At 34.4% G+C, this 26814-nt stretch overlaps 1 protein-coding gene across 2 annotated transcripts in view; it reads left to right on the forward strand.

Moving 5' to 3' along the window:
- GLI3 (GLI family zinc finger 3) overlaps positions 1 to 26814 on the forward strand; it is a 124801-nt gene that overhangs the window by 75566 nt on the left and 22421 nt on the right. Inside the window, exons 6-10 of one of the 2 annotated variants that reach the window (XM_072412167.1) lie at positions 1037 to 1189; positions 11206 to 11407; positions 20453 to 20639; positions 22737 to 22850; positions 24039 to 24179. In XM_072412167.1, coding sequence (XP_072268268.1) covers positions 1037 to 1189; positions 11206 to 11407; positions 20453 to 20639; positions 22737 to 22850; positions 24039 to 24179 — 797 coding nt within the window. Of the gene's footprint in view, positions 1 to 1036; positions 1190 to 11205; positions 11408 to 20452; positions 20670 to 22736; positions 22851 to 24038; positions 24180 to 26814 lie in introns of both variants that reach the window. The other variant, XM_072412166.1, reaches the window with a different exon arrangement.

Consider the following 26814-nt stretch of genomic DNA (forward strand, 5'->3'; position numbering starts at 1 on the left):
ATTACACGAGGTACTGGGAGTTAGTGTGGAAATTAAGTTTTAAAATTCTCTATTTCATCTTAAGTATTAATTTATTGGGCAGGGTTGGATTTTTCCTCCTGTGAACCCTAGACACTACTCTCCACTCTTCCCAGTACTTTCCAAACCCCACCATGACTTTTAGTGGGTGCTTTCCTCTGTTTCGCTTACATTTCCTTCTCATTTCTTTTTTTTTAATCAGACCAGTCTAAGCACATCAGCATCATTGCAGGCCTGTTTACGCTGTTGCAAACCCTTGGTACTTTAGTGACCAACAAATCTTTTAGTGCACTGGGTTGCCATTACAAATGGATGGTACCACATTGCAGCATGCATGTTACTTTAATACATTACTGTGGGCTGTACGGGTTGGGACAGTCAGCAGAAGTCTCATGATTAATAATGTAAAGGTATGCAGATAGATTGTCTATGATGCTGGATTCAATTTTTTTTGGTAAAGCCCATGTTTCCAAGAAACAAATTGGTCAAAGTTTAAAATACGAATATTTTACATACCTAAATACCCATTATTGAATTTTTGACCTGGCAGAATACAATTCACTTTAGGTAAACCAATACTGAGAGAAATACAAAAGCTTCATTGTCAACCATCGACAAAAAACAAGTGCTTAGGACCCTGTGGCATTAATACTCACTAAATCACTGCCCCAGAAAAAGTATGCCAAACATGGAAGTCAGAAAGCATCTGCGATTTAGAATTTGAAGCGGGTCACTCAGTCAATCAACTAGTATTTTCAGGAGGGTTGGCCAGAATGGCATCTTCCATGTTTTGCTCATGATAGATTTACTTATTTAATGTACAGAGACGCCTGGAGTTCCATTTGGTGAGTGTATTCATATATCTACAGTTTACATTTGTATTCAATTATATTTATAAATAAATAATAATGGAAAAAACTTATGTCAATTGAGAGAGGTTCATAGAACACTGAAGATTATATTATGTGCATGATCAGAAGTTACATTATACAGTCATGTTCTTCTTTTTTCATTTCAGTTCCTCATGCTGGCGTCAGCCCCGCTGAATATTACCAACATATGGCACTACTTGCAGGACAACGAAGTCCGTATGCTGACATTATTGGTTCACCAACAACTCCAGGTGCTGGAGCCACTGCTCTTCATATGGAGTATCTCCATGCTATGGAAAGTAAGTAACTCTCCTTGACTAAAAGTAAAGTGGATCTAAATCAAGGTTTAATCTGAGTATTGCTGTGTTTTGTTTTTTTTAGATTAGAACATGGACATTATTAATATTATTATTATTATTATTAATAATCTGGATTTATATAGGCTCAACATAATATGCAGCGCAGTACAATAAATTGGGGTTGCAAATTAGAAAACAATACAGACAGTGACACAGGAGGAGGCGTGGACCCTGTCCCGAAGAGCTTACAATCTAGGAGGTGGGGTAATTAACACACAATAGGAGGGGAGATATGTAGTGGTGGGAAGTAGCGAGGTTTCAAAAGAAAGACGAAGATGGGTAGGCAAGTTTGAAAAAATGGGTTTTGAGTGCTGTTTTAAATGAGCAGAAAATAGGATATTCCTCGTGTTCAAAAATACTGTACTATGTGTCATAATATATACATAGAAACATGTAAACAACATGTTACATACTTACAAGTAAACATGGAATTTCTTTAGATAGGCATGTTAAGATAAATTTTTTTTTCCATTGAATCTGCCCTTCAAATGAATTGTATGTTCTCTGGCCTGATGCATTTGTAGTAGTATTTCAACCTGAAATTTGGTGCTTAAACTATCTATAGCCCTTTTGAATTTTGTTTTTCTTCTTACTTGTTAACTTTGTTTTTGTATGATCCTGATACATGACTGAAAGGAAAGTTTTTGCAAATTGTATGTCTGTGGCATGAATGCCAACAGCTAAACAATTTTCTTTTGCACGTGATTTTTTTTTTTAATACCCTATATAGTCATTTAGTGTTTAAATTTTGAATAATCCCAAAATAATTATTTAGAATGGCAGTATATATTAAGAATTTAGTCATCATAGAAAAACTAAATATGCTAGACTATGTTTGGACATTAAGAGCTGTTCTGATTGAGAAACAAAGAAAACACATTATTTGCTGCCTTTCCTAATAATACCACATTGGTTGTTGTTACTAATCCAGGTCCCTATTTTGCTTTATAGTCATTTAAAATCCAGGTCCTAGTATAAAGTTTAGGAATTCTAACTTTTCTCCAGCTTTCACTGCTTCATTGTTTTGTAGCTCATGACAACTATGTTTTAGGTAGTGTAAAGGATTATTCATATAGCCATCTATGGCTGACATTAACAGACTTCAGAAATTTGCTGCTTCTTTCTGTGTCTGTTTATGACAGGCATAGTGGTGGAGTATATGATATGGCATAAAGAAAATAGTTCTGTATGCTGTCTTGCCCTGCCTTCTGTCTCATTCACACTGTGTAAAAAAATGCCTTATAAAAATTGTCCACTGCTGCGTTCAGTGGATTTTTCTAAACAAAGGATTATCACCATGTGGTGTAAACAGCAAACAAGTAAATGTATATACTCCTCTAAATATATTATCTACTAACAATAACAAAGTAAGTTGTATCAGCCACAAATATTGTAGTGCAAGCCTAAAAGTTAGCAGCCAACTTGTTTGATGTTTTTAAAGCTAAAAAAACATAAATGTATAGTTCCTGTGCAAGCCTCAGAGAGAAATAAAGTCATCACAAACTTTACACTACTTATTTGCCCGGTTATTTTCTGGGAGTATGTCCAACGTCAAACAACTTCTGGAACAGACCTTGTAAGAACATCAAAGAGAGACTAGGGGAACTTTCAAATATGCTTTCTTGTGCTCCTCTTATTAGTCGTTTCCAGCTAAGACATTTATCATGCTTCTGAGTAGCATGGAGAAGCACTGGGAAATGTAGTGTTTAATCATAAATTCTTTTGGCCCAAGTAATGGCAGTCTGGCACGAATACAGTTATGTACTGTTCTTTAAAAAAAATAGTTTGTCATCTTCATTTTCCCAATTGTAAATAGAACAGCACATGTAAGAAAATTACTGAATAATATTGTATGTCTAACATATCCAAAAAAGTTTTAACAAGGATAAAAATAATAATCTTTTCAGATAAAAGCCATTGTTATATAAGTACAGCAAAGTCTAGAAACCTACACTCACCTACAAAACTTCAATTAGATTCATTAGGTCACAGTAAATATCCAATAGCTGAGTTGTGGTTTGATAACGTGAACTTCTGTACACCACCACATTTGTACTGTGATATTAAAGGCCAGTTTGCCATTGGCATCACAAGGCAGCAGTTCCTGGAAGTGCAAATTTCTTTACAGCCTCAAGCACATGTACTATTTTTACATGCATTCTGCCCCAGGAGAATGGCTTTGCCTTGCCATGAACTAAAATTACACGGCAGTCTATATTGCACACAGCATATTTATTAATTTAAATAGAACACCCAAGAGAAAGTCTGCCCTTAAGCCAATAAAATACGTTTTTACACAGGTAAAGGTCAGTCAAGTGCTTCTAGTTCCTTTGTGTACATAGCTTTAAAGAAAACCTATATTGAAAAAAGTACAGGGGATGCCATATTTAACTTCCTTCTAAAGAAACAGTGGCCTGGCTGTGCCTGGTTTCAATACCAATCTTAGTCAATGAGACGAAACAAGCATGCAGATTAGAAAGTCAGAGTGACCCCAAATCTTCTTGTCTGTAAACTTGTATAGCTTAGTAGCTCAGAAAGAATCAGATCCTTATGAACTCTATGACAGCCAGGACAGCTAGCATTTTTGAAAAAGGTTCAGCAATGGAGGCCTGCACATTTTTTAGTATAAGTTTCCTTTAAGCAATTTCTTTCTGCCAGCGGCATCATATCTCAGTAATAAAAGCGTTGGAATGCATTGCCTTTGCCAACTCATGGTAAAAACTGCTGTGACCCTAAATTGCTGCCATATGTAATCTAAGTTTAATATTATACACAAAAAAAAGGTTTCCATGTACAAACTATGTCATTTTTTTTTATTACACCTATATGATGCAGTATAGCCATATGCTATGCAGCAGGTATCCCTTTTTGTGGGTACAGTTCCCTTGCAGATATACTACACATACAAGATAACTGAGGACTCAATCTCCTATATGTAATTAGTACTATTCGAAAGAAGAGATAAAAAAAATCATTGTAGCTACCTTTAAAGTTCATGTGAATATAACCAGTCTTTCTTTTATTCATCTGTGGAAAGTGCCCTAATTTAAAGGGTGAACTTTCTAGGAAGCTCATTAAAAAAAAGGATTAGTGAATAAATGTTAGACTAAACTATTCTACAAGGCAGACAAACAATGCCAGACCGAAGCAGACAGGAATCAAGTGTCCAGCCAAAAATGCCCCCCCTTATTAAACTGTTATTACATTTGCCAGTGAACTCACATGCATTTTAACCACTGAATACTGCATTTTTGTCTCAGGAATATGCATAAAAAACATGTTTCATTTAGTATAGAGCTGGAGGATCACAGATGACATGGCCTGCTTTTACATCTTTAAAATCCCCACAGTCCCTAAAAAATCATACTCCTAGGGGAATGCAAGGGGCTTGTGAGTGAGTAGAAGTGAGAAAATTAATGAGAACACATTTTTTTATTTTTTTACTTTTATGACTTTGTACAAATGTCACTTTCCTTTTGCTAGGTTGAATAATTCTAGTTTATATGACTAAAACATCACATAAGTCTAGTTTATTAGTTACAAAATCTTTCTCAAATTATGTGTATTTAATTTAAAATTAAATGTGAAATACCACTAGCTCTGATGAGCACTTTGCGTGGAAACAAAAAAGTAATTTTAGTAATTAGAGTTATGAAAAGATAGAACCACGACCAGATTTTTTAATGTATTTGTACCCACTGGGAGATTTCCATTACCTTCCTGTCCCAGCTTTATCACTGACATAGATAGGAAGTGATGCAATATATTTAAAATGGCTATAAAGTTAGCAATAAATACATATTTTTTTATTGCAGTAGGGAAAAGGTGGGAACTCTGTCAGGCTTTTGTTGCTGATTGTGCAGAGACATCCCGCATCATGTACTCTCCTAGTAACAGTGGTCACAACCAAGGAAAAGAGGGAGAATGTCCCAGGTGAAAACATAAGCTCTTCTACACAACTAAAATAAAAAAGGGGTTTGATAAAAATTTGACTTTTACATTCTAAAATCATATCCACAGAAATATTGCTTCATAAATGAGCAGCATTATTTAAACAATCTGGGTTTATTTAATGAAGGAGTGGAATCTATGCTCTTAGAAAAGTGAATAGTCACTTTACTAAGTGTATGTTACCTAATATATATATGGTGAAACTGTTTTTTTTTTAATTATGTATTAGCAAAAAAAAATATTTTTTTTTATATTTTTCTAGCAGATGATTGGGTATTCAAGTAAGTAAACACAGCTTTGCATGAAAATGTGTTAGGTTGTTATTAGTTATAATTTACTTTTTTAAAGCTTCATTTTGGATGAGTGTTTTTGGAGTTATGAAATCACCCATACTAGAAAAAGCTGTAATAATTACATGGTGATATTTTCTTCAAAGTTTTTTATTTTTAAGACAATTACATTTAAAAGGCTTTTTAAAAAAGAATCAAGTGACAGTGTCATTCTCTTCGTATGATAGGACTTTGTAATGGATGATGGGTGTTTCTGTTTAGACAAAGGCTAGCTGGAAAAGCAATTAAAACATTTTCCCAGTCTGTAAATTAATTGCCATTAAGACAGGTTTTGAATGTTCTAACATTCATCACTTGGGAAAACGAAACCTTTGCCAGGCAGGCTGAAATATAAACAAGAGACCCTGGTAACACAAGGGAGCAGAAATGAAGTCATGCTTTCTAACAACATTGAACTACATTTACATTTTGGTGAGGTTGTATTAGGTTATAATACGTAGTTTCTATATCAAACTGCTACTGTCTGAATTTGTTGGGATATTCATACTAACCAAAATGTTTCTTGGTGTAATAGTAAGTAATATATGATCATACTCCCCAGTGCAGTTATATAATGCATAATTATTTATTAACCAAACTGGATGTAAAAACTTTTTTTTTTAACCAGTTTTCCTTAACATTTTCACAATATGACACTCTAATTTTTGGTATCATAGAATCATCGAACCTATCTGACAGTACTTTGGCCTGGGCAATTGCTAGGCTTAAGCACTGTTATGTGGGCAGAGCAGTAACATAACCGAATAGGTAAGCTCTGACGTCATTTGTCTCCAGAATTTACCCATAGTGGACTGTTCCCAAAAGAAGGATGTAATAATGAGTATAAATTGATGGGAGGGCTAAGGTGTCAAGAGACACTGTCACTTTGACGTAAATGGGCAGATAGTTCTCTTTGAATCATCGTGCAGGAACCTGAACATATATTTTATTATATGTTATATATGTCCTTTGATAAGTTGTTTTCACAGCTTAAGCTTTGTTTATTCAGTTTTTGATAGCTGACTGAATAGTAAAAACTCCCTCAAAATATTTGTTGCTGTATATGTTCTTTCTGTTTCAGAGATGCAAAAAACAGTGAAAGGAAATCTCTACAAAAGATGATGAGTTCCCATGAAAGTTGTCATTGGAACAGGTCTTCCCATTGGAAGGTTTACTCTCAACACCTGTTCTGCCACTCGCTAGTATGATTGTAGAGGTTTTATTTAATGCTGGCCCAGCCATCCCTTTGTCAGCTCAAGGCAAAACTCAGCTAATCAGTAGCTCCATCTGAAACAGACAGACAAGTTACATTGTTTACATCTTTTAGAAAAAGAAGTTAGAGACTTAATTACTTTAGTATTTAAATTATATCAAATTATTTATTTATTTGTAGTGAGTTTGCAAATCAGTCCCTTGCTTACTTTTGCTCAGTAAAGTTAACATTTTTCTGAAGCTGTGTTCACTTTAATCATTCAAACAATAATCATTTAATAAATTAATCCCATTGTGTTGCATGATGAAATATAGTAACTATGGAGTTGAATCTCCTGTTCACAATGTCTTATGTAAATATTTTTACAATGTCTTATGTAAAAACTCAGTAAATGTAAGTATAAAGGAAGTAGGCTAGAAAATAACTGAGCACTGCAGCACCAGCAGCTACCAAATGGTTTTCATCCCCAAGTAGCCTGAAATCTGACCTTCTGTTTCCCATGGTTTAAAATAAATGTAACTTCACCTCTCTTCTTCCTCCCCTAATCTCCATCGACAGTGATGAACTACCATAGCTTCATACTTTTGGCTTTCTCTAGTTTATCAGTGGCTTGTGCCTGATGAAAAACTTTTAGGGACCTATCAGTTGCACAATAAATCAGATAATATCTGTAGCTGGCATTACTCCTGATTAATGTAAAAAGTTCTGATTCTGCCTTGCACTATTCTTTTTGTAACCATAATCTGATTCCTTTTCATGACTTTAATAGCCATACATAGATGAATCAGATTGTTCAAGAACCTCAGAGCCTCAGATAAACCTCTCTTTACTTGACATACAAATCCACTATTGATTGGATGTTGTCTGATGTCTGCAAGACAGTAATTGGTAGTTCAGTTATCTCTACGTCACCTATGCTTTATCAACAGAAAGTACTACATAACAATTCTGTCTACTGAGTTGTAGATGTTGGCCTGTTAAATTTGCTTGTGCTCCATACATGATGAGAATTTAGTAACTATTATGTCAGATATTTTGGGAGGTATTTTACTGGATGCAACAGGAATTCCACAGCTAAAAAAAAATATTACTCTTCTCTGATTTATTTTCCTTAAATTAGAATACACATGTTAATCAGGAAGTCCAGATCTGAAACAGTTACACCTTGTTATGGTGTTATTCAAATATAAATGGTGACACGAATACTTGTGAATTATTGTACACTAAGCCGTATTATAGACTTTCAAAGTTAAAGGGCCATTCTGAAAAAGGTTAGATTTGGTAGGACTTGATCTTTAAATGAAACTTGATACCTTTCAAGGTTGACATTGACAAATACTCTTTCTTCAGTCAAGCTGATTCAACCCTCCTGAGCAATAAACATGGACAAGCCATAAAAAAGTCAAATGCTTTGTTACTTTTTGTCAGGCCAGGGATGTCAGACTGTGGTTTGAGGTCCAAATCTGACCCGCAACATCCTTTTTTTTGGCCCCCAAAGGAATCCTAAATATGAATTGCAGCTGGTCCGCCAGTGCATTGAAATAGCGCCACTATTACAGTTGGCAGCATCACTCGCTTCTATAGACCAGAGACCTCTCTTTTTTGCCTGGCCCTGCATTGGACTGTTTTGTAGATGCAGAGAATTGTAGTAGCGGTTCTATTTCAGTTTCAAGTTTGGCCCGTGACTTTGTCTAAGTTTTTCATTTTGGCCCACTGTGTATTTGAGTTTGACACCCCTGGCCTAGGTGATCGAGAATTAGAGGGCAGTGCTGCACCCTTTTTTTTTTTAAAAGGGTGTTGCACTTAAAAAAAAAACAACAGCATTTTTATTTTACATAACAAGGTTGTCTACCCTTTTAGGTAAAGTGACATTTCTGAGTTTAGGTACTATTTAAGTAAAAGTCTCAATTTCAAGTTTTGGTATCCAATTGTCTCTTGAACATTGTATATTGGTATTGAGTTGCAAAAATGTTAAGCCTAGGAATTAGACCCTCTTTTAATTTTATTTATGTTTCATTCAGATTTATATAAAATATTTCATATAATAGTAGCAGAATTAGCTGACCAAGTGTTTACCTATAAAATGACTTTATTCAAACGCTGGAATCACAGAAGTCATCTCCCTACAGCTTTGCAGAATTTGGGCAGTTAGCCAATAACAACATTTTTCACAAAGATAATGAATTGCTTATTGTCTTAGTCACAGCTTGCTGTGCTGAGAGAGGCAACTTTATCAAATTTTCTTTCTCAAGAAATGCCTGTTTTACTGAATTACTCTTACAAGAGCTTGTTTGACCAAAGCAAATAGTATCATAAATATATATAGACCCTTTGCTGAGAACCTATAAATTATTAACATTGTTGTATGGATTGTCAACTTTGAGCTCTGAACAGGATTAGTTCTGAAAACTAGTAAAAACACAGTTAAATTGTGTATATATTAGGGTAATAGTTATATAAAAGAATAAAGTACACAAGGTAGATTTTATCAGGCTGTCTTTCACCTAAAATTTATTTTACTGTAAAATGCAAAAAATCATGTCAAAGTAATACTTTGAAATATTATGAATGAAAAGCACTTTTGTAAATCTGTTTATACATGACAGACACAATACCTTATGGCTGTAAAATTATTTTTTCAAAAACAACCAGTAAATTAAATATTCAGTTAGTAGCAAGCAGTATGTTACTCGCTAGTATACGTAATAGACACAGGAAGTTCACTTGCTTTACCAGACTGCTGTTGGCCTAAGTGGAAAAACATTTTGAGCAGATAATTATCTCTGGGCATAAAATAAATCCTGCTGTGTTTGTGTTTATAATGAGAGCCAAAGGGTTTATTTGAACAGCAGATAAATTGTATTCACGGTGGATAACTTATGTTAATCTCCTCTATAGTGGGAAGGCTTTAATGGGGTTACATGCCATGAGTGGCTGAAAATTGAGGCTGTCATGCTATTTCATCTATCCGACTTAAATGAGTGATAATGATACCTGCAGCCTCTGTGGTAGAGTGCAGACAATTGATTTTAAAAACTAGTAATTAATTTTACGGACCTTAATGTGTACATTTTTATTGTTAAAAAGGCAGTACAAAAACACACCAATATATAAAGGAGTTTACAACTGGGTAGGCCTCCTTCTAGATTTGTATATACTGTAATATATTTATTAGATGTAAATAAAGCATATTGCATAACTACCAAAAGCATTTATTTTATTGTAGAAAAAATAACAATCGGGTTAAGAACACCTTGCACATAATTAAGTCTTTCAGATCCTTACATAATTATTGAATAATTTTCTAACTGCAGAAAAATAACATTATTTGCTTGCTATGGACAACATAAAAAGCACAAATTTTAAAGTAGTGATGCAACAATTTGATGTCTATCCTAATTGGTACAATCAATTACGCTAGCACGGTCTTTCTCTCTCTCTCTCTCTGGTTGCTTTCATTTAGTTCTCACCAAACTAAATGTTTGAGCTGAAGCCCTAAATAATGTCAATTGGCGAAATGTTATGGATATTTGTTGATTATTGTTTACTTAATTTTTGTGCTATGAAACAAATAAAAAAAAGAAAGTAAAAAAAAAAGAAAAATAGTACATTACTTAAGTTTGTTTTAATACAGTGTTTCTTTCTTTTTTTCTTTCTTTTTTTTTTTGAAGTCTTTAGTCTCAGTCTGCAAGGCAAATAAAATGGGGCCAGGAAGCATGTATCTCAATCTGAATGTTGGTTTATTTTCAGCTCCGCTCGTTTTCTAAGAAAGGTACAGGCTTGTTGGTTAGGCCTAAGCAGCACTGTTTCATTGTTTGCGGTGAATTAATGATGGGAATGTCGCTGCAGCCGTCAGATTCATAAATCACCAGAAATGAGAGGGCTAATACATAGAAGTCTTATCCTTTTGTTTAGCAATTTATCATGTTGCTTGCACATTAATAAACAGAGCTCCCCTGAGGAAAGCTTTGGAAGATACATTTTTCTTCCTAATTTCCCTCAATTGTAGCCAGTAGATCACAGGTGGAAAGTGAAGGCACTTGTCAAAACCACTCGCTGTTCTGATCCTGTCTGTAGAGAATGCTCTGCACCGTAATAATAATGTCTTGTATATACACATCACCTTTTACATCTGCAAATATACAGTTTTTTTTCTGCATTTAATGTCTGAAACACAAACATTGCCTATACATTTTTTGTTTAAAAAAATAAGCTTTTTATATAACACTAAGCATAGAGCAGTTTTTAATACCCGGCACTTCTTAATACCCATATAAACTATACATTCATGTCCTAGTTTGATCACAATAATTGTTATAAAAGTAATAATAAAAGGTAATAAAAGTTCTCAACTTTGTAAGCTCTAATCTGTATATGGAATTGTTTTGTGTGAAAATTTAATGAAGAAAAGTGAAGACTTTTATTTTTTTAATATTGAAATTTATTTTCTTCTTTGGCTCCAGGTTCCAGGTTTCCCAGCCCTAGAATAACAGCACGGCCAAGTCGAAAACGGACGTTGTCTATATCCCCACTCTCAGATCACAGCTTTGACCTTCAGACCATGATTCGAACATCTCCAAACTCTCTAGTTACAATTCTTAACAACTCACGAAGCAGCTCATCAGCTAGTGGCTCTTATGGACATTTATCAGCAAGTGCAATAAGGTAAAATCCTATTATAGTGAAATGCAATATTCTTTTATGAACATCTTCAAGATTGTGTTAAATATGTAAACTTTACATGAATATTCAGTGTTTCACTTATATCCTTCTTTAAAATTCAATGATAGTGATGAAAAGTGGGAAATCCTGATCTCAACCTCGAACTTTTGCTTTTATAATGTTTCTAATGTTCCTCAGTGTGTACACCTACCATGGTACTGTAAATAGATATAATATTGTGCAATTTTAAAAATGCAAAACACACATAGTTTAAAATCATCCTTTCATAACACGCTACCGCCTATAGAAATGGTTTTCCATCTTCCTTTCATCTGAGTATCTACGAACTGAATTCGACCTCCTCCCCTTCATTTTTTGCTTTTCTGCTTTGTCTGCAGGATCCCAAACTTTTACAGCATACTTTACTAAGTGCCTAAGTGCCAGTCCCTTCCTCCCCCAACAAACACACCCATATGTAGGCACACACATTTCTTTCCCATTTCCAGTAGTGCAATGCCCCTTTATCACTAATTACCTTTAGTACAACAAGAAAACGACTGCTTTCCACATTTGAAGTAGTCACAACCCAACTTGTGAATTCTAGTTGGGTTTTTTGGGTGCCAAGCTGTTTTTTTTTGGTGCCATTGACAGACACATAAAAAATCATTTCACATTAATATCAATGGTATAATAATGTTACATTGTTTACTTTAGTATAGTTCTGTGAGTCCAGGGCAGAGGGTGGAGCTATGATTCTCCCAGAAAGTGGGTTGGTCAATGCTTGCCTTCATTCAATCTAGAGTATGAGAAGCACTGGATTGCTGGTTAGGGAAGGATGTATATGTATGTTAAGGATAAGATAAGTGTGTGACAACACAAAACACATGGATTTGTGCTCTGAGTTGGCATTCATTCTTAACAGCACCCCAAACACACCTTACTGATGTACTACACTTTTAAAAAAATCAGCATCCACTTCTTTTTTATGCAGTTTCCTGCATTTGCCAGCCTATTTAAATTATTGGGCTGCTGCATGCATAATAGTGTTACATTTCCATTGTGATATTCCATATGTGGGTTTGTTTTCATGTTTTGTTTATTTTTCCGGTTATGAAAGGTTTAGCTGTGCTTATTAGTGATTGTGTCGAAAACCTCAAACCAAAAAATACTAAAGCCAAGAATCACGTACCAAAGACAGCCTGGAATAAGATTACTATTAATTTCAGAACTGGCATGAAAAAGAAATATTAGCCTATTTCTGTAAAAGATGTACTATGCAGCTTTTTTGCATAGCATATCTTTTAGTGCTACAAAGCCTGCTCACCTATTGTAATTAACCTATAAGAATCAACCTGACTTTTTTAGTGATGGCATAAAGCCAATGTTTATTTACATAAACTATTTTTTAAGCAAATTGGTCATTTTGAATAAATGCAAGGGTTTGAGAGCAATTTAAAAAATGTAATTTTCAGGACTTAGTAGGGTTACTATCTGAGTGTTATTACTGAAGGAAGTCAATGGTTCATTTTGTAAAATGCACATAGCGTCCTTGTTTTGCCTGCATCCATCATGTATATACATTCCAGCTGTGCAAATCACATAACGACCTGATGTCAGAATGTATGCCTCTAGTAAAAAATATAAACTCTTTTCATGTAACTATGTAAGCAAGAACAAATGAGGGTAATAAATATTTGACCAGTTAAGATAGTGACAAAAAATAATGTTCTGATTCACTAAGCTGAATATATTATTAATTCAAATTAATTTTGTTGTGTTTGGAAACAACTCGGAAACACAGTAGAACTGTGGTAAGGCACAAGACTTTCACAAATTTACATATTCATACAGGCTTTCAAAAACAGTGACCAAAGTAGCTGCTGACACTGTGGAGTAATTCATCCCTAAAGATTTCAGTTCAAGATTCTCTATTACATTTCTTTTTAGCTATGGAAACAAAGATTTGGTGCACAGTAAGAGAAAAGAAAGCATCCATAGCTTGAGTAAAAAACGTATCTCTTTGCTAGTAAGCTTCAGAGATGCATCTTTAGTATTTGTGTTAAAGCCAGAGCCAGAGCTCTCTAATTAGCAGGGAACATATAGTTTGCTGATTACAGAACTATAGGTTTGACTGAGCAGGGGGCATGTAGGAACTCTGCAGACCATACCGACATACGGACGAACAAACAGGGGTTCCCTCCTCGCTCGTGTGCAGGACAGAGGCTTGGAGGGGGTGGTTTGCATGACTTGCAGAAGAAATCTTTTGCTAAACACAGCTGAGGTTGTGATCTTAAAGTGTACCTAAACTCAGAAATTTTACTTTACATAAAAGGGTAGACAACCCTTTTAGGGTTAGAATATAGATTAATTATAAATGTTTGCATCCTGTTAGTAGATTTCCTCTATAGTAAGTGAGTTGCTTAAACAGATTGTATTACAGTGGAACAAGGGCATGGAAGATATTTTCATAACTCTGATCACAGCTCTTTCTGGGTAAATTCCACAGCTGTGACCAGTAACTAGAGGACCTTGTTAGCATAATTGCCACAAAGTTTGGTTTTCATTATAAAGTCTGTAATGCTTTGTTTTATTATTTTAAGTTAGTTATTTGGGACTTCTAATCTTTATGAAATTACAAGGCAGTTTGCTGACCCTACAAAAATACTTTAAGACAAAGAATTTGTTTATTCGCCGTTTGCTGTGTGTAACACCTCTATTTTCTGAAGCATATTGGTCATGTACATGAAGTTAATCCTCAACACACTTACCTAAAAAGATTGGAACTGTGATTTATCATTTATTAACACTAAAAATAAAACTGCAAGGAAAAGGGCAGATTGACAACAGTAGGTGTATTTAGACAATGCCAGGTCTCAAAAACAGCTAGGGTGTTTTCAAAAGTTTAATATATGACATGTGACTTAACATGCATACTATGCAAACATTTCCTTTTTCAAACACCTAATTGGTTTGAAATATTGAAGCCAACTATTTTGGCTTTGAATGCATGGCGACTGGCTGCTATGGTACAAGGAACAGGATTTGATGTAATGCTTTTACATGCCGATTGGCCTTAAGCGGAGCTGTCAGAAATAGGGAGAGCAAGTGCCAATGTGTACCAAACACTACTATAAGGATTAATTTGATTATACAATGAAAAAATGCTTTACTGACTGTCTTAATATTAACCCACTTCTCTGAAGCAGAAAAACACACATAGGAGTAGTGGCAGTTCAAAAAGTGAATGTTTAGTCTAATAAAACAAGCTTTATTCACTTTGAATTTCCAATTATTTATCAGCAGTGCTCTACTCAAGAATTTTTTTTAAGCTGGGTGGGAAGAAATTGTAGGCGGGTGCTGGCCCCTGTATTGTGACCCAACTCATCAGTAACCACCCAAAAACAGCCAGGTGGTTGCTTAAAAGTGCCAGGTGGTGCTCCCAGCTAAAAGGGGCTGGGGAGAACACTGTATCATGAAAATATGCAGGATTTTTTCTTGCACATGACTAGATGATTGATGTGAATGCAGCATTACCTTAATTACTAAGTTCAGTGAACATTTGCTTTGCTAAGTGAACAGTCTATATTCCTTCAGAAAAACAATTTCCAAGTAGATTTAAAATGAATCTGTTTGGATAACATTAACCACGTTTTTGAACTCAATATTTCTTAGGATAGAGCTCAGAATATGTTAAATGTTTAATGTAAATATCGAGGGTCTGAATTAAACCCAATCTGTACAGTGTAGAGAGTTTAAAAAGTTCCCATAAATGGCCAAATGAACACATCTATCTGACAACATTAGTGTAGCCCCAGGATGCCAGCTAGATTAGAATATGTTTGCCACTTTCTTTAGACCTCATCTAATTAAACCAATGCCAATACATTTTGTTCAGTAAATGTGTATTTCTGGTGATGGAAACATTGATCTCTGGAATTATCAGGAGCCTTTAGAGAATTTGTGCATGCTTTCCACGGAAATGTCTCAATGCCATCATTATAGTTAGTGAGGAGTTAAGTAAGCGCAAAGTAAGTTTTTAAATCAAAATAAAGAGACTTCTGGATATTTTCCAAAGTATAAAATGGTTAATGCTATTTAGAATTATTAAAAATTTAAATAAAAAGTTAAATTCTAGACAAAGATTATCAGAGAATTTAAACACAGTGTAAACATTGCAAAGTTATTACAATGGAAATACCTAGTATAAAACTAGATTGAGAAGATACATTCTGTCTATCTTCTGCTGTCAGTAAGACTGGAAAAAGCAGCCCATCTTCTCTAATTTATAGAAGCATGTTTAAGCTTACCTCCTTTATTTTCCTATATATACTGCTAACTAATATAGTTAAGGATGTTTAAACCTAACTTTGTATAAATTGATTAGCATGACTAGATTCATGCAGGTAGACATATTTATGATTAAAAATGGGGAGTTCAAAGATTTGACACCATCAACTATTAATTGAAAACAGCTTAATACAACTAAGATAAGTCAGAGGATCATTATAAGCTATTCATCCTTCTTCCTTTTGCCATTTGCTTCTTAAGGGTTTTTTCATTGTGCTTGGCAGCCCCTGGTCACAAAGCAAACTGCTGCTAAGAACCTGACAGTGGCATAATGGCTGCGATGCACATCGTTAAACAACAACCATGCAGACAAAAGCACACATGTGCATACAAAAAATATTTCCCAACTTCCCTCATGGTTGCAACTGGCTGAATCCACAGCAGAATTCTGCAGCTCACTATGGGTTCAAATTGACCCTTATGGTGCTTTTTGTATGGTTAATAATTAATCTTTTTAAATAGGTTGTTGTAATAATGATTGATTTGTTTTTCAACAAACCACTTTCTGGTGTCTGAATCATTTGCTTTTTGCTGCTCTACTTGTCCTTCTTTGCCATTTTTTTTAATGCTTTGGAGGTTGTACAACAAATGACATTAAACAGTTAAACATGTTCCTCATATAATTATCTAAATTAAATATAGGTAAAAATATAGGTACCAAATATTTAATATGGATAGTTTTTAGTTAACTAACCATTAAATAATTGCACAATTATGGTTACAAAATACAAAGTTAAACACTTTGTATAAAGTGAACTAAAGCTTTTCTTAACAGGCATAGTCATAAAAGGTAGTTTTTTGAATTGAAAAATTAAAATGTGCCTGAGATAAATTTTAATCTATGCTGTCCTAAAAATCAACAATTTTTCTTTGTTGCCCATTTGTCCTCAATATGCACAGGCCAGTCTTGCAAAGCCACGTATGACATTGTTTTTCTGCGTTTTAATGAACAGAACAGGGTAGTTACACTTCGTAATATATGTTCACTGAAAGGAAGAAGGAGCATTAAATCATTGTGCTCTCTGATGAATGGTTTGTACTGTACATTGAAGAATAAATTGAACAAACTGGCATAGAAGTCAGTGAACATGAAATCAGCTATTAGAAGGGAGCTTGTGAACAAATTCTGAAGCTGATATGCATCTTTTGATTAATGTCCTATCAATCATCCGCAGTGGTTACCTTAGCAAAGTCAGGCTGTAATCATTCATAGCTCCTTTCAGGAACACTGGCAGGGACTATGGGCTTGTAATAACAGAACATTATTACTGATTTCTTACTGACTCTTGCAGAGAACAATTACTGTTTCCCCATGTTTGGGCTTTGCATTAAAAAATAAAGTAGCACAGTGTAAAAAAGAAAAAAAAAAGAGGAAAAAAAGCTTTCTTGAATTACAGCTAACATTCTCTGAGGGTATGTATGAGCATATTCTTGTCCTAAATGGCAGTGTTGTTAAAATTCCTATGAGAATAATTACTTATAATTACTTTGAATAGGTTCCGGGTTTAGGCTGCAAAATACATTGTGGGACTTATTTGCCCTAATGAGTTGATTTTCCCCTAATTATAGACGTGCATTTTTTTCACCTAATGTAACTAAAAGTAAGTTGCATTAATTCTTCATTAAATGGGCTCCCAGTCTGCAGACACATTGAAAACAGCATTTCATTTCTAAATTACATCTCTTTCATTCAGCTATACAAATAAAAAGTTAGGTGAGAAGCGATGTAATACAAAGATTACAGTAGTTAAGCTACCTTAACATGAGGTCAATTGGTTGTACAATGTAATTTCCACACGATTGTTTGAAGTCAGTTAGATACTCTAAAAGCAGTTCTTTCAAACAAGTTTACGGTAGGCCAAAATCAATGGGGTCGATTCACTAAGGATGTGGGGAATAGTTACATCCAAATATAATGTTTAATTTTGCTACTAAAAAAGACAAAGTTCACTTCATTCCTTCAATCATATGTCACAAATGTTGTTTTCACTTGCCTTGCACACAAATAGGTATTAAGATTATTCCAGTGGCTGAAAATGTATGAGATATATGGGGCATCAGCTTTATGACCCTGTCATGACACTAAAGCATCTTATTTAATGTTCATTATTTGTACTAATAAAGACTACTGTAGACATGTTTGTGTACATTATGGTCATACTGCAGACATTTTACTGTAATAGTTGAAGACTGGTGATATAATACTGGTGAATCACTGGTATTACCTGCTTCTAGTCAATGCTCCCACTTTCGTGCTGCAGTCCATGGGGTGCAGAAAGCCTCATGTGGTCCTCAGATTTGACACAGTGGATAACACAAATATTACCATATACCATATTCACTTGCAGTGTAATTTTTAGCTTTCCATAGGTATTTCCTTTGTATAAATATTTAGGTGCCAGGGTTTTAGTCAAACACACTTTGGCATATACCGTTTCTAACATTGGTATTAAGGGAGTTTTCTTCAGCTTGTGTGCAATGTTGGTAGTAGTAAATGTTAAGTCTAGGGTTATTGGGCTAAGTTTAAAGGTTAGATTCAAAGGGTTGTGTTGAGCTTCTCTTTAGGTATAGGTTTAGCAGATGGGTTAGCTTTGGTGAATAGGTTGAGGTTAAGGATTACAGTTAGGGATGATTTTCAGGTTAGGGGCAGGGGATAGGTTGAGGTTAAAATAGTGGAGTAACTTGGCAATTTTCTGTAGTCTTTTGAACGCCATAACCTATTTTTATGCAGTTTATCCTAAACTTTTTCTTTTGCATATATAATTCTTAAAACAGTGTAGTTAAGTGTATGTATGTCTCATGTTTATTAGGGTTATTGAAAGCTGGAAAAAGTTTAGTTTTTTGTGTAAACAGCATTTGTTGTATCTCCTCCAATCTATATCAGGTTTTGGTGTAGAGTATATACAAATATACGTCACAAAAGACTCTGACATTCCCTGGTGAAGAATCTTCCAGGTTCATGTGTTTCAGTTGCCATAGTTGTTCATTCACCAGGGAATGATTCAGTGAATGTCAAATTTACTGCTTTATAAATACACCCTTTTGAATATTATCATTACATGACTACAACTAATAAACATTTTTGAAGCTTCATTTGTTACTAAAGAAAATGTTTTCTCACCTTTTTTATGAATTAAAGCTTATTCGTTGGATCCTGTTTAGAACTAACATTGTTGAGCAAAATGAAGAGCTTCATATAGGAATATTGAAAATGTAATGTTTTATATCTTATCTTATTTGCTATTGAAATGAGAACAAGAGAACATGTAAAGAGTGGTTTGGCAATGCCTGCTTGCAGAGTAAAGTCTTCATGCTGTAATATAATTTACCCCAGAATTGAACTGTAGGCTCAGAAACAGAGAGAACTAATGAAGTGATGACAGGCATTAGCATGCATAATGGGCTTTAATAGACATTTAATGATGTTAAACTGAAAAAGAGACGGGATCTCCCATCGGAATATCCCTTCACTGAAACATCGATCAGCAGTCTTGCAGTAGATTTTAGTGCAAAAAGCACTGACGGAAATTCTTTTTTAGGTGACACGCTGGCTGAGCAGACTTTCCATGGTCTGATAAAACAAAATGACTGATATGACAAGCAATGCGCACAAAACACATTTACAGATTGATTTTCCTTCTTAATACTGTGAATAGGAACTGTGTGTAGAGGATTCCTTTTTCCGTTTTTAAATCCAATTAAATAAATCTCTTCTTACAAAAGCTGGCCATTAAAACCCATTAAAATGATACTTTGATTCATTTCTTATTAGTTGTATTTTTTTTGTTAAAAATGTGTAAAATATAATAATATATTGAGGTTAATTTAAGAAAGAAGTGAAAACTATTTACTTAGCAAATGGTCACCTAGCTTAGTAAATAAAGTGAATTTGCATTTTATTACTAAATCACAAGGGAAAAAAAGAAAAAAAAACATATTCACATATAATTGGATGACTGAAGTGTAGAAGTTCTGTCTTTTCTGTCTCGACTATTGTGAAATATGTAACTTTTGAGAGGTAATATAAACTAAAGCTCCTCTGCCGAACCAGAGACTGTCCCAAAGCATGGATTAGGTTCATAGACTGAACCAGCCCTGCTAAGTTTGCACTTCGGAAACTGATGGTTTACACGCTTCCTGCGCCATACTGTTTATAAGTTGTATTGCAATTTCTCTCTCTTTTGGTTGACAGGACTAGGCTTTAATATGGGGGCATTTGCATTTTAAATTAGCTTTATTATTGTACCCATATGTCTATATAATAAATATTTCGCTTTGAGTTACTATTTGTTCTTACTTATATATCTTGGACTTATAAATATCCTGCTGAGTGATTCTTGGGATCTTTCATTAGAGATTCTCCATAAAAAGCACATACCTGCAACAGTACTCATACTGGGAGGGTGCTATAAATGAGCATTAAGGCTGATAAAGAAAAGCAACTCTGTGAAATGTGTCATCAACAAATGTTTTTATTATATGCAGTTATATATTTATTATATTTTGCATTTATAAACATATGCAGCTTCCACCAGCCAACTCAGTATATATATATAACATCATAAAAAGCAAATGATGAAATAAAGAATAAAATTTGCAAATGTATAATGGGTTTAAGGTAGTTTGTATGTTGTGTATCTACTTTTTTACTTTTTCATATTATGTTGTTGTTTCTCTGATTATTTTTTTCTCTCTTTACAGCCCAGCCTTGAGTTTTACATACCCACCTACCCCTGTGTCTTTACAGCAGATGCATCAGCATATAATGAATCGACAGCACAGCATAGGATCAGCATTTGGACACAGCCCCCCACTTATTCATCCTGCTCCTACGTTTCCTACTCAGAGAACTAATCCCGGCATTCCCAGTGTTTTAAACCCAGTCCAGGTCAGTGTGGGCCCAACAGAAGTTACACAGGTGAGAACTTACCAACGGTCACAGAAGAGTAAAAGGAGAAAGTTACAGCTACCTGAAATTTATAGGGCTGATGTAAACATATCTAGTGTTCCTGATGTTATAGATGGCTGTACGGTGGTATCTGCCTAAGACAAGTTCATAATAGGTATTGACATTCCAGATGCAGATTACACTCTCTTTAGTCTCATCCTGTGCAAAACCCCTCCTTCTGCCACATAAAGACTGCCCCAACCAAATGAAAGCCACATAGGTACAGCTTATTTTAGTAAACTGAACTATGTGTTTGTTTATTCAGCCAATAGAAGCAGCTTCTCTTCATATTATCTATTTTAAAGCCTGTTGAAGTTCAGTAAGGAATATACAAACTCCTTATTCATATCTTATTGGGCTGGAATTTTACACTTCACCTGAGAAGGTTCATATCACCTTTTCATCCTAATAATAATCTTCAGTGTACAGTTTCAAAAAATAAAGTAGGTGTGAGAGTAGGCATTGTCTGTTGTGCTGTCAAGCCATAGTTTTCTGGGAATTTATTGCCATATATTCAATGTTTATTTGTAAGACAAAGTTTGTAGACATTAATAAAACAAATATGATTGTCCTGGCTTGGGGAATTTTTACTGTAGCATTTACTGGGCTGTTACTGGCACCCAGGAGGCAGTATCGGGGATCCGCCACTTTTTTTCATGTGCTTCCTAACAACTGTTCTGGTGTTTACAAGTGGCTTGAAAATTCTAGCAGAGCATTACATTAGAGCCTTACAAGTAGAAACAGTGTTAAAAAAAATCAAACTAAAATCATCTCTTTGTTTTCATTTAAATCAATTATGTTATGTAGGCATATATCATACTATGCCTGCACAGTGTATGCCTTATATAATAATAATTATTATTATTATCAATAATAATAATATTAATAATAATAAACAGGGTTTATATAGTGCCAACATATTACACAGCCCAATCATGTTGCTTCACATAATGTCAGACATAGCATTGATTTTAATTTTTTAAATTTCTGTTTAATGTGGATAAAGGAAAGCAAGTAAAGTGCTTGTTTATTGTTACAAATATTTTAATATGAAATTGTGGTTTGCACCCATTTATCAAAGTAATTTTACCTGTCCATTCTAAGCTGTAACTTCAAAGCATGAGGATGGATTGTTCAGGAGTTATGTAGAGCACACATTATATTCACATGTATCATTTTTGTCTTATGCCTTGTTTTTATTTTCCAATATGTTTTCTCATGTCATGTATATCTAGCATTATGCACATGATTATAATACTATGGTATTCTACTGGGGTCCTAATTACCTGTCAGTTCAGGTCTGCTGTTTCCTTTTGTCTTTTCTAGTAATGAACAAGGGAAGACACTAGTCACATATCTGGGCAAACAATTGTATCTATCAGTCATTGTAACAAATCCTCCAACACTTCAGCATGCATATATATATATATATGTTATATATATGTGTGTGTGTGTATATATATATATATATATATATATATATATATATATATATATATATAATATTTAAATAAAATTCATAGAATAAAACATTATAGTAATCTAGTGACATCATGTCCACTAAGGATGCATTCTCCTTAAAATCCTCAATAAAAGTGCAGCACCATCTTTGAATTTTAATACACATGTAATTATTACAGTGCAAATCTAATTTTGTGATTCTGTTACTGGTTCTGTGTTTTAAATGATGTATAGTCATAATGAATCATTTCATTTTTTAGTAGTAAATACAGTTTAAATAAAAGGCATAATGAATTATTAATAACCTCTACTTGCTATTGTTTAATCATATTTTCCAAGTACATGATTGTTGTAGCTCATCAGCAGATGAATCACAGCAGTAAATAAGCCTTGAAACACATCACCTAAAGTCAGCAGTATCTTACTTAATTCTCAAAATAAAATCACATGTATATTATATATGGAACATATTCATATTCAATAGTGTAGCACAAAATAATGATTTAGCCATAGTTTTATTTTTATTCCCAGCACAAAAATTAAAAGTTTTTTCTTCCTATGATATTTTTTAAACAGAACAAGCCTACCAGTGAGTCAGCTGTAAGTAGTACAGGGGACCCAATGCACAATAAACGCTCCAAAATCAAACCTGAGGAAGAGCTACCAAGTCCAGCAGCTGGAGGCATACAGGTAAGTTCAAAATGTATAAATACTGTTCTCTCTAATAAAGGAACATGAAGAGCAATGATTTAGTCTTCAATGCTGTGAAACCAAAACTTCATCCTTTATAAGCCATGGTTGACAAAGTGGTTTGGATTACTGGTATGATTGGCGAATTTATGAAGAATATTAAGGTTTGAACTATTTCACTGCTCCCTGTTACTTTAGAGAGGAAGAAGCTTAAAGCCTATTTCGTGTAGGGGACCACAGCTGAAGCGAGGATCAAATTTACCTTATGTTGTGTTTCTCTCAACAAGTAACTTGAAAGTCAGCTGTTTTTTCGTTTTTCTTTCCCCATCTAATCCCACTTAAAAAAAATGTTTTATGTATAAACTTACGAGTTTATTGCTCTGCCTTCTTGGTGAGTCCTTGCAAAATCCTTGTGTGTAAATGTATAACTTAGAGCAGTGGTCGCCAACCTGTGGTCCGTGGCACTGGCCCATGTGCCCCCTTGTGGGGTCAAGGGAAGGACCCCGCTGGGGTGGCGCACTGGCCAGAGCCACAGACCTTGTCTCCAGTATGCATCGCAGGCTCATGGCAGTGGGCGTGTTGTCTCTTTTGGCTCAGACCTGCGATGGGATAGTGGGCGGGATCTGGTATCATGACATCACTCGGGGAAGTTTCACTCAAAGTGACACACTGCTCCCCCGCACATGCATGGACTGAAGTCAGTAAATTTAGTGGTCCGTGACAACCAAAAGGTTGGCAACCACTGACTTAGAGCTATGAAGTTTGACCAGTAGCCTACCTTCTCATGGAGGGCTCAGAACCATTTTTTATTTCCATTTCATTTTTTTTCTTATCCTTTTGGTTGTAGCATGTTTATATGGATTGCACTGATGCAATGCAAATCCTTCTTATATGTGTATTTTATTAACTTGAGTTGTATTTTTTTTTTATTGTCATGACTTCTTTACATCTTTAGATAAGGATATTTTCAGTAAAATAATATGTATGGATGTATGTGTTTTAAGTATATTTATACTAAAATCAAACCTTTAATGAAGTTGTATTGTTATGCTTAATCATTTAAATAATTGTGTATGAATGAATGTTCAGCATTTACTTATAGCTAGTCTTTTGTTTTCATTGAGATGGAGCTCTACCACCCATCCCCCAACTTATTTTAACATTCCCATCTTTTAACTTTGTGTCTAGGATCAGCCAGATGGAATGACTCTGGTGAAAGAGGAGGGGGACAAAGATGAAAGTAAACAAGAGCCTGAAGTAGTCTATGAGACAAACTGCCACTGGGAAGCCTGCTCCAGAGAGTTTGACACACAAGAACAGCTAGTGCATGTAAGTTAATGGAATTCAGGAACTGGGGTTTGAAAGCTATGCGACCTTTCTCCATTGAGGTCATAGTCTTTGACCTTGCGCTGAGTCAAGTTTCTTAGCCAGCAGCATTGCATGCTGGAAAAGACTTTATGAGTATCAAAGTAAAGGGAAGTCTTAGCCATGGTGCTTGACCTGTTCAGTCAGCTAAATCTTACTGCAAAATTCAATAAAGGCTTCAGCAGAGAGTGCAATGGCTCTGATCTTGTAAGCCAGAAAACATTATTTTTTTTGTAGGAGACTTTGATATTTATTGAGTAATAGTAAGCTGAACATGAATTATTACTAACCTGAAGCCAGGACTTCTTTCTATAAATCTAAGCAGCTTTTTCTTCCTCACAAATTTAATACATTAATAGTTTTGCTAAGAGAAGATAGTTTTGCTTCAGGCAGCAGAGAATTGTTGACCCTTACATCCTCTGGTCCAGCTCTTGAGGACATAACTATGTCTTCATCTTAGGAAAGAATATCTGAATTGTGTCTAGCACGAGAGGTACAGTTTATCCTTTTTGCAATGGAACATTAAGCAAATTAGCTTAGTAAAAAAGAATGTATTTTTTTGAAAATCTGATTACCATTTGTTCTTTTTTTGTTTTTAATACAAAAATATGGAATTCTGTTTAATTCATTGTTACTGGGTCTAATGTCAGTGTTTCAATTGACTCAATTGCATGTTTTCTGACTGGCAGCACTATCAAACATATTCTTTTTCTTTGTTCACTCCATAGAAAAATAAAATTATTGCTGACATGTTATATTATGTGTTTTGAAATACCACATTCTGAAGAAATAAAGGTTATTGTCAAGGTTAAAGATACCAAAAATGGTTCTTGGTATATGATACCAATATACAATGATATGTTAAACAGAATATGTATCGGATGTCTTTGGGATATTTTGTATTGATAGAAAATGGCATTTTATAGGCTAACAATAAAACTTTACATATAACAATAGTTATTTTGTAGTAAAGGACACTAAAACCATGCAAACATGATTGTAAGGGTGTGAATTGTTTGTAGTGTTAACACCTATAACCTAAAGAAACTTAGGGCACTCATGTTATCATAATTATTACTGTTTTGCTTTCATTAAGTGTGGAAAGCTTTGGTGATGGCTCTTAGTTGTTGTATATTCCCAGGCAGAAAGTACACAGTAGTGATTTATTTAAAGAGTAGAGTATTTTTATTACTTTACTAGCAAATAAATACTCACTTAGCTTAGTGAGTGTATTTGCTTTGAATACCCAATCAAGTGTAAGAAAAGTAGTTAGTATGTTTAAAAAACTCTACTCTTTAAGCACACAAATTAAAGAACATACCTCTAAGCAATGGCATACAATTCAGAATGGGATACTTATAGAAATCTGTGGTTTGTGAGTTACTGTCATGGTTTCCTAATGCTTCAAAATGCTGTTTGTATGCAGAAATACACACTTTTTATTCAGGCAGTAACATTTCCTGACTAGCATGCCAATCTTAAACATTTTTGTTATCCTAAAAACTGCAATGGCTTTCAGGATCTGTTCCACAAAGAACACAATACAGGCTCCGTATGATGTCATAGTGACCGCTGTTTAGTGCTTAATAACCATTTAATATAGTTTCCATTATTCCAACCAACAAGAACATAAAGTAAACAGCCATAAGATTTACTGTTAAATATATAAAACATATTGAAACATACTAAGGAACAAAGAAAAAGTTTGTATAGCAAACTCATTACCATCTAATCTCTTCTAATTGTCAGTTGTATTAACATTTTTTCATCTAACATTTTTAAGGGGCAGTAACAAATGTGGCACTGATCATATGGGTTTTTCCTGATTTTGAGTCTTCTGACTACCTTTTTTGATTTTTAATAACGAAGGAACACACAAACATCACAAAACTGAATAGAATCATAAATGTGTAGATCCATTTCATTCTATGATTTAGTCCTAAAAAAGTTACATGATTGGTGCCCTAGGTATGGCAGATCATTATGCTTTGCATGATGTGATAAATATGGTCCTTTCTGTGGGTAGCGCTTGTGTATAACACTAGTATTCCCTGGAGCTTACTGTTGTTATTTCTTTTTTAGTTATCCAGCTATTAGGTAAACATTTTTGTTCTTTAATGTTAATGAAAATTATTTTCAGTAAGTGTGGAAAACAATTTTATTTTCCTTTCCCATATAGTAATAGTGTTCAAAAAAGTAATGTCTTGTAAATTAATTGGACTGAATGGTTCATCCAAATAATATTTAAATCTAAACAAAAACCAAATACATTGCATACTACTAGTAGTCTATAGATGTGGCTAGTGCATTAATTGACCTCTACCTTTTTTTTAGCTGGTGACTACTAACACCCTTACTGTCCTAAAGTGACAACACTGTACTATATCCTTGCAGCAGGATCATTCCTACCCTATGCTGCTCTCCTAGTTTAAACTACAAACACATTTGCCCATTCATCTTCTCATTGAGAAATGGTTTTGTGGTTGAAAGTTGGTAATTTGGAATGTTGAGAATTTTGTCTGAAATAAAAAAAAAGTAATATCAGGACCCTAAGGTGTTTTCCAGTGCTTTCAGAAAACATTCTTGGATTTATTACAGA

The sequence above is a fragment of the Pyxicephalus adspersus genome, chromosome 5 (assembly GCF_032062135.1).
Source record: "Pyxicephalus adspersus chromosome 5, UCB_Pads_2.0, whole genome shotgun sequence".
Lineage (NCBI taxonomy): Eukaryota > Metazoa > Chordata > Amphibia > Anura > Pyxicephalidae > Pyxicephalus > Pyxicephalus adspersus.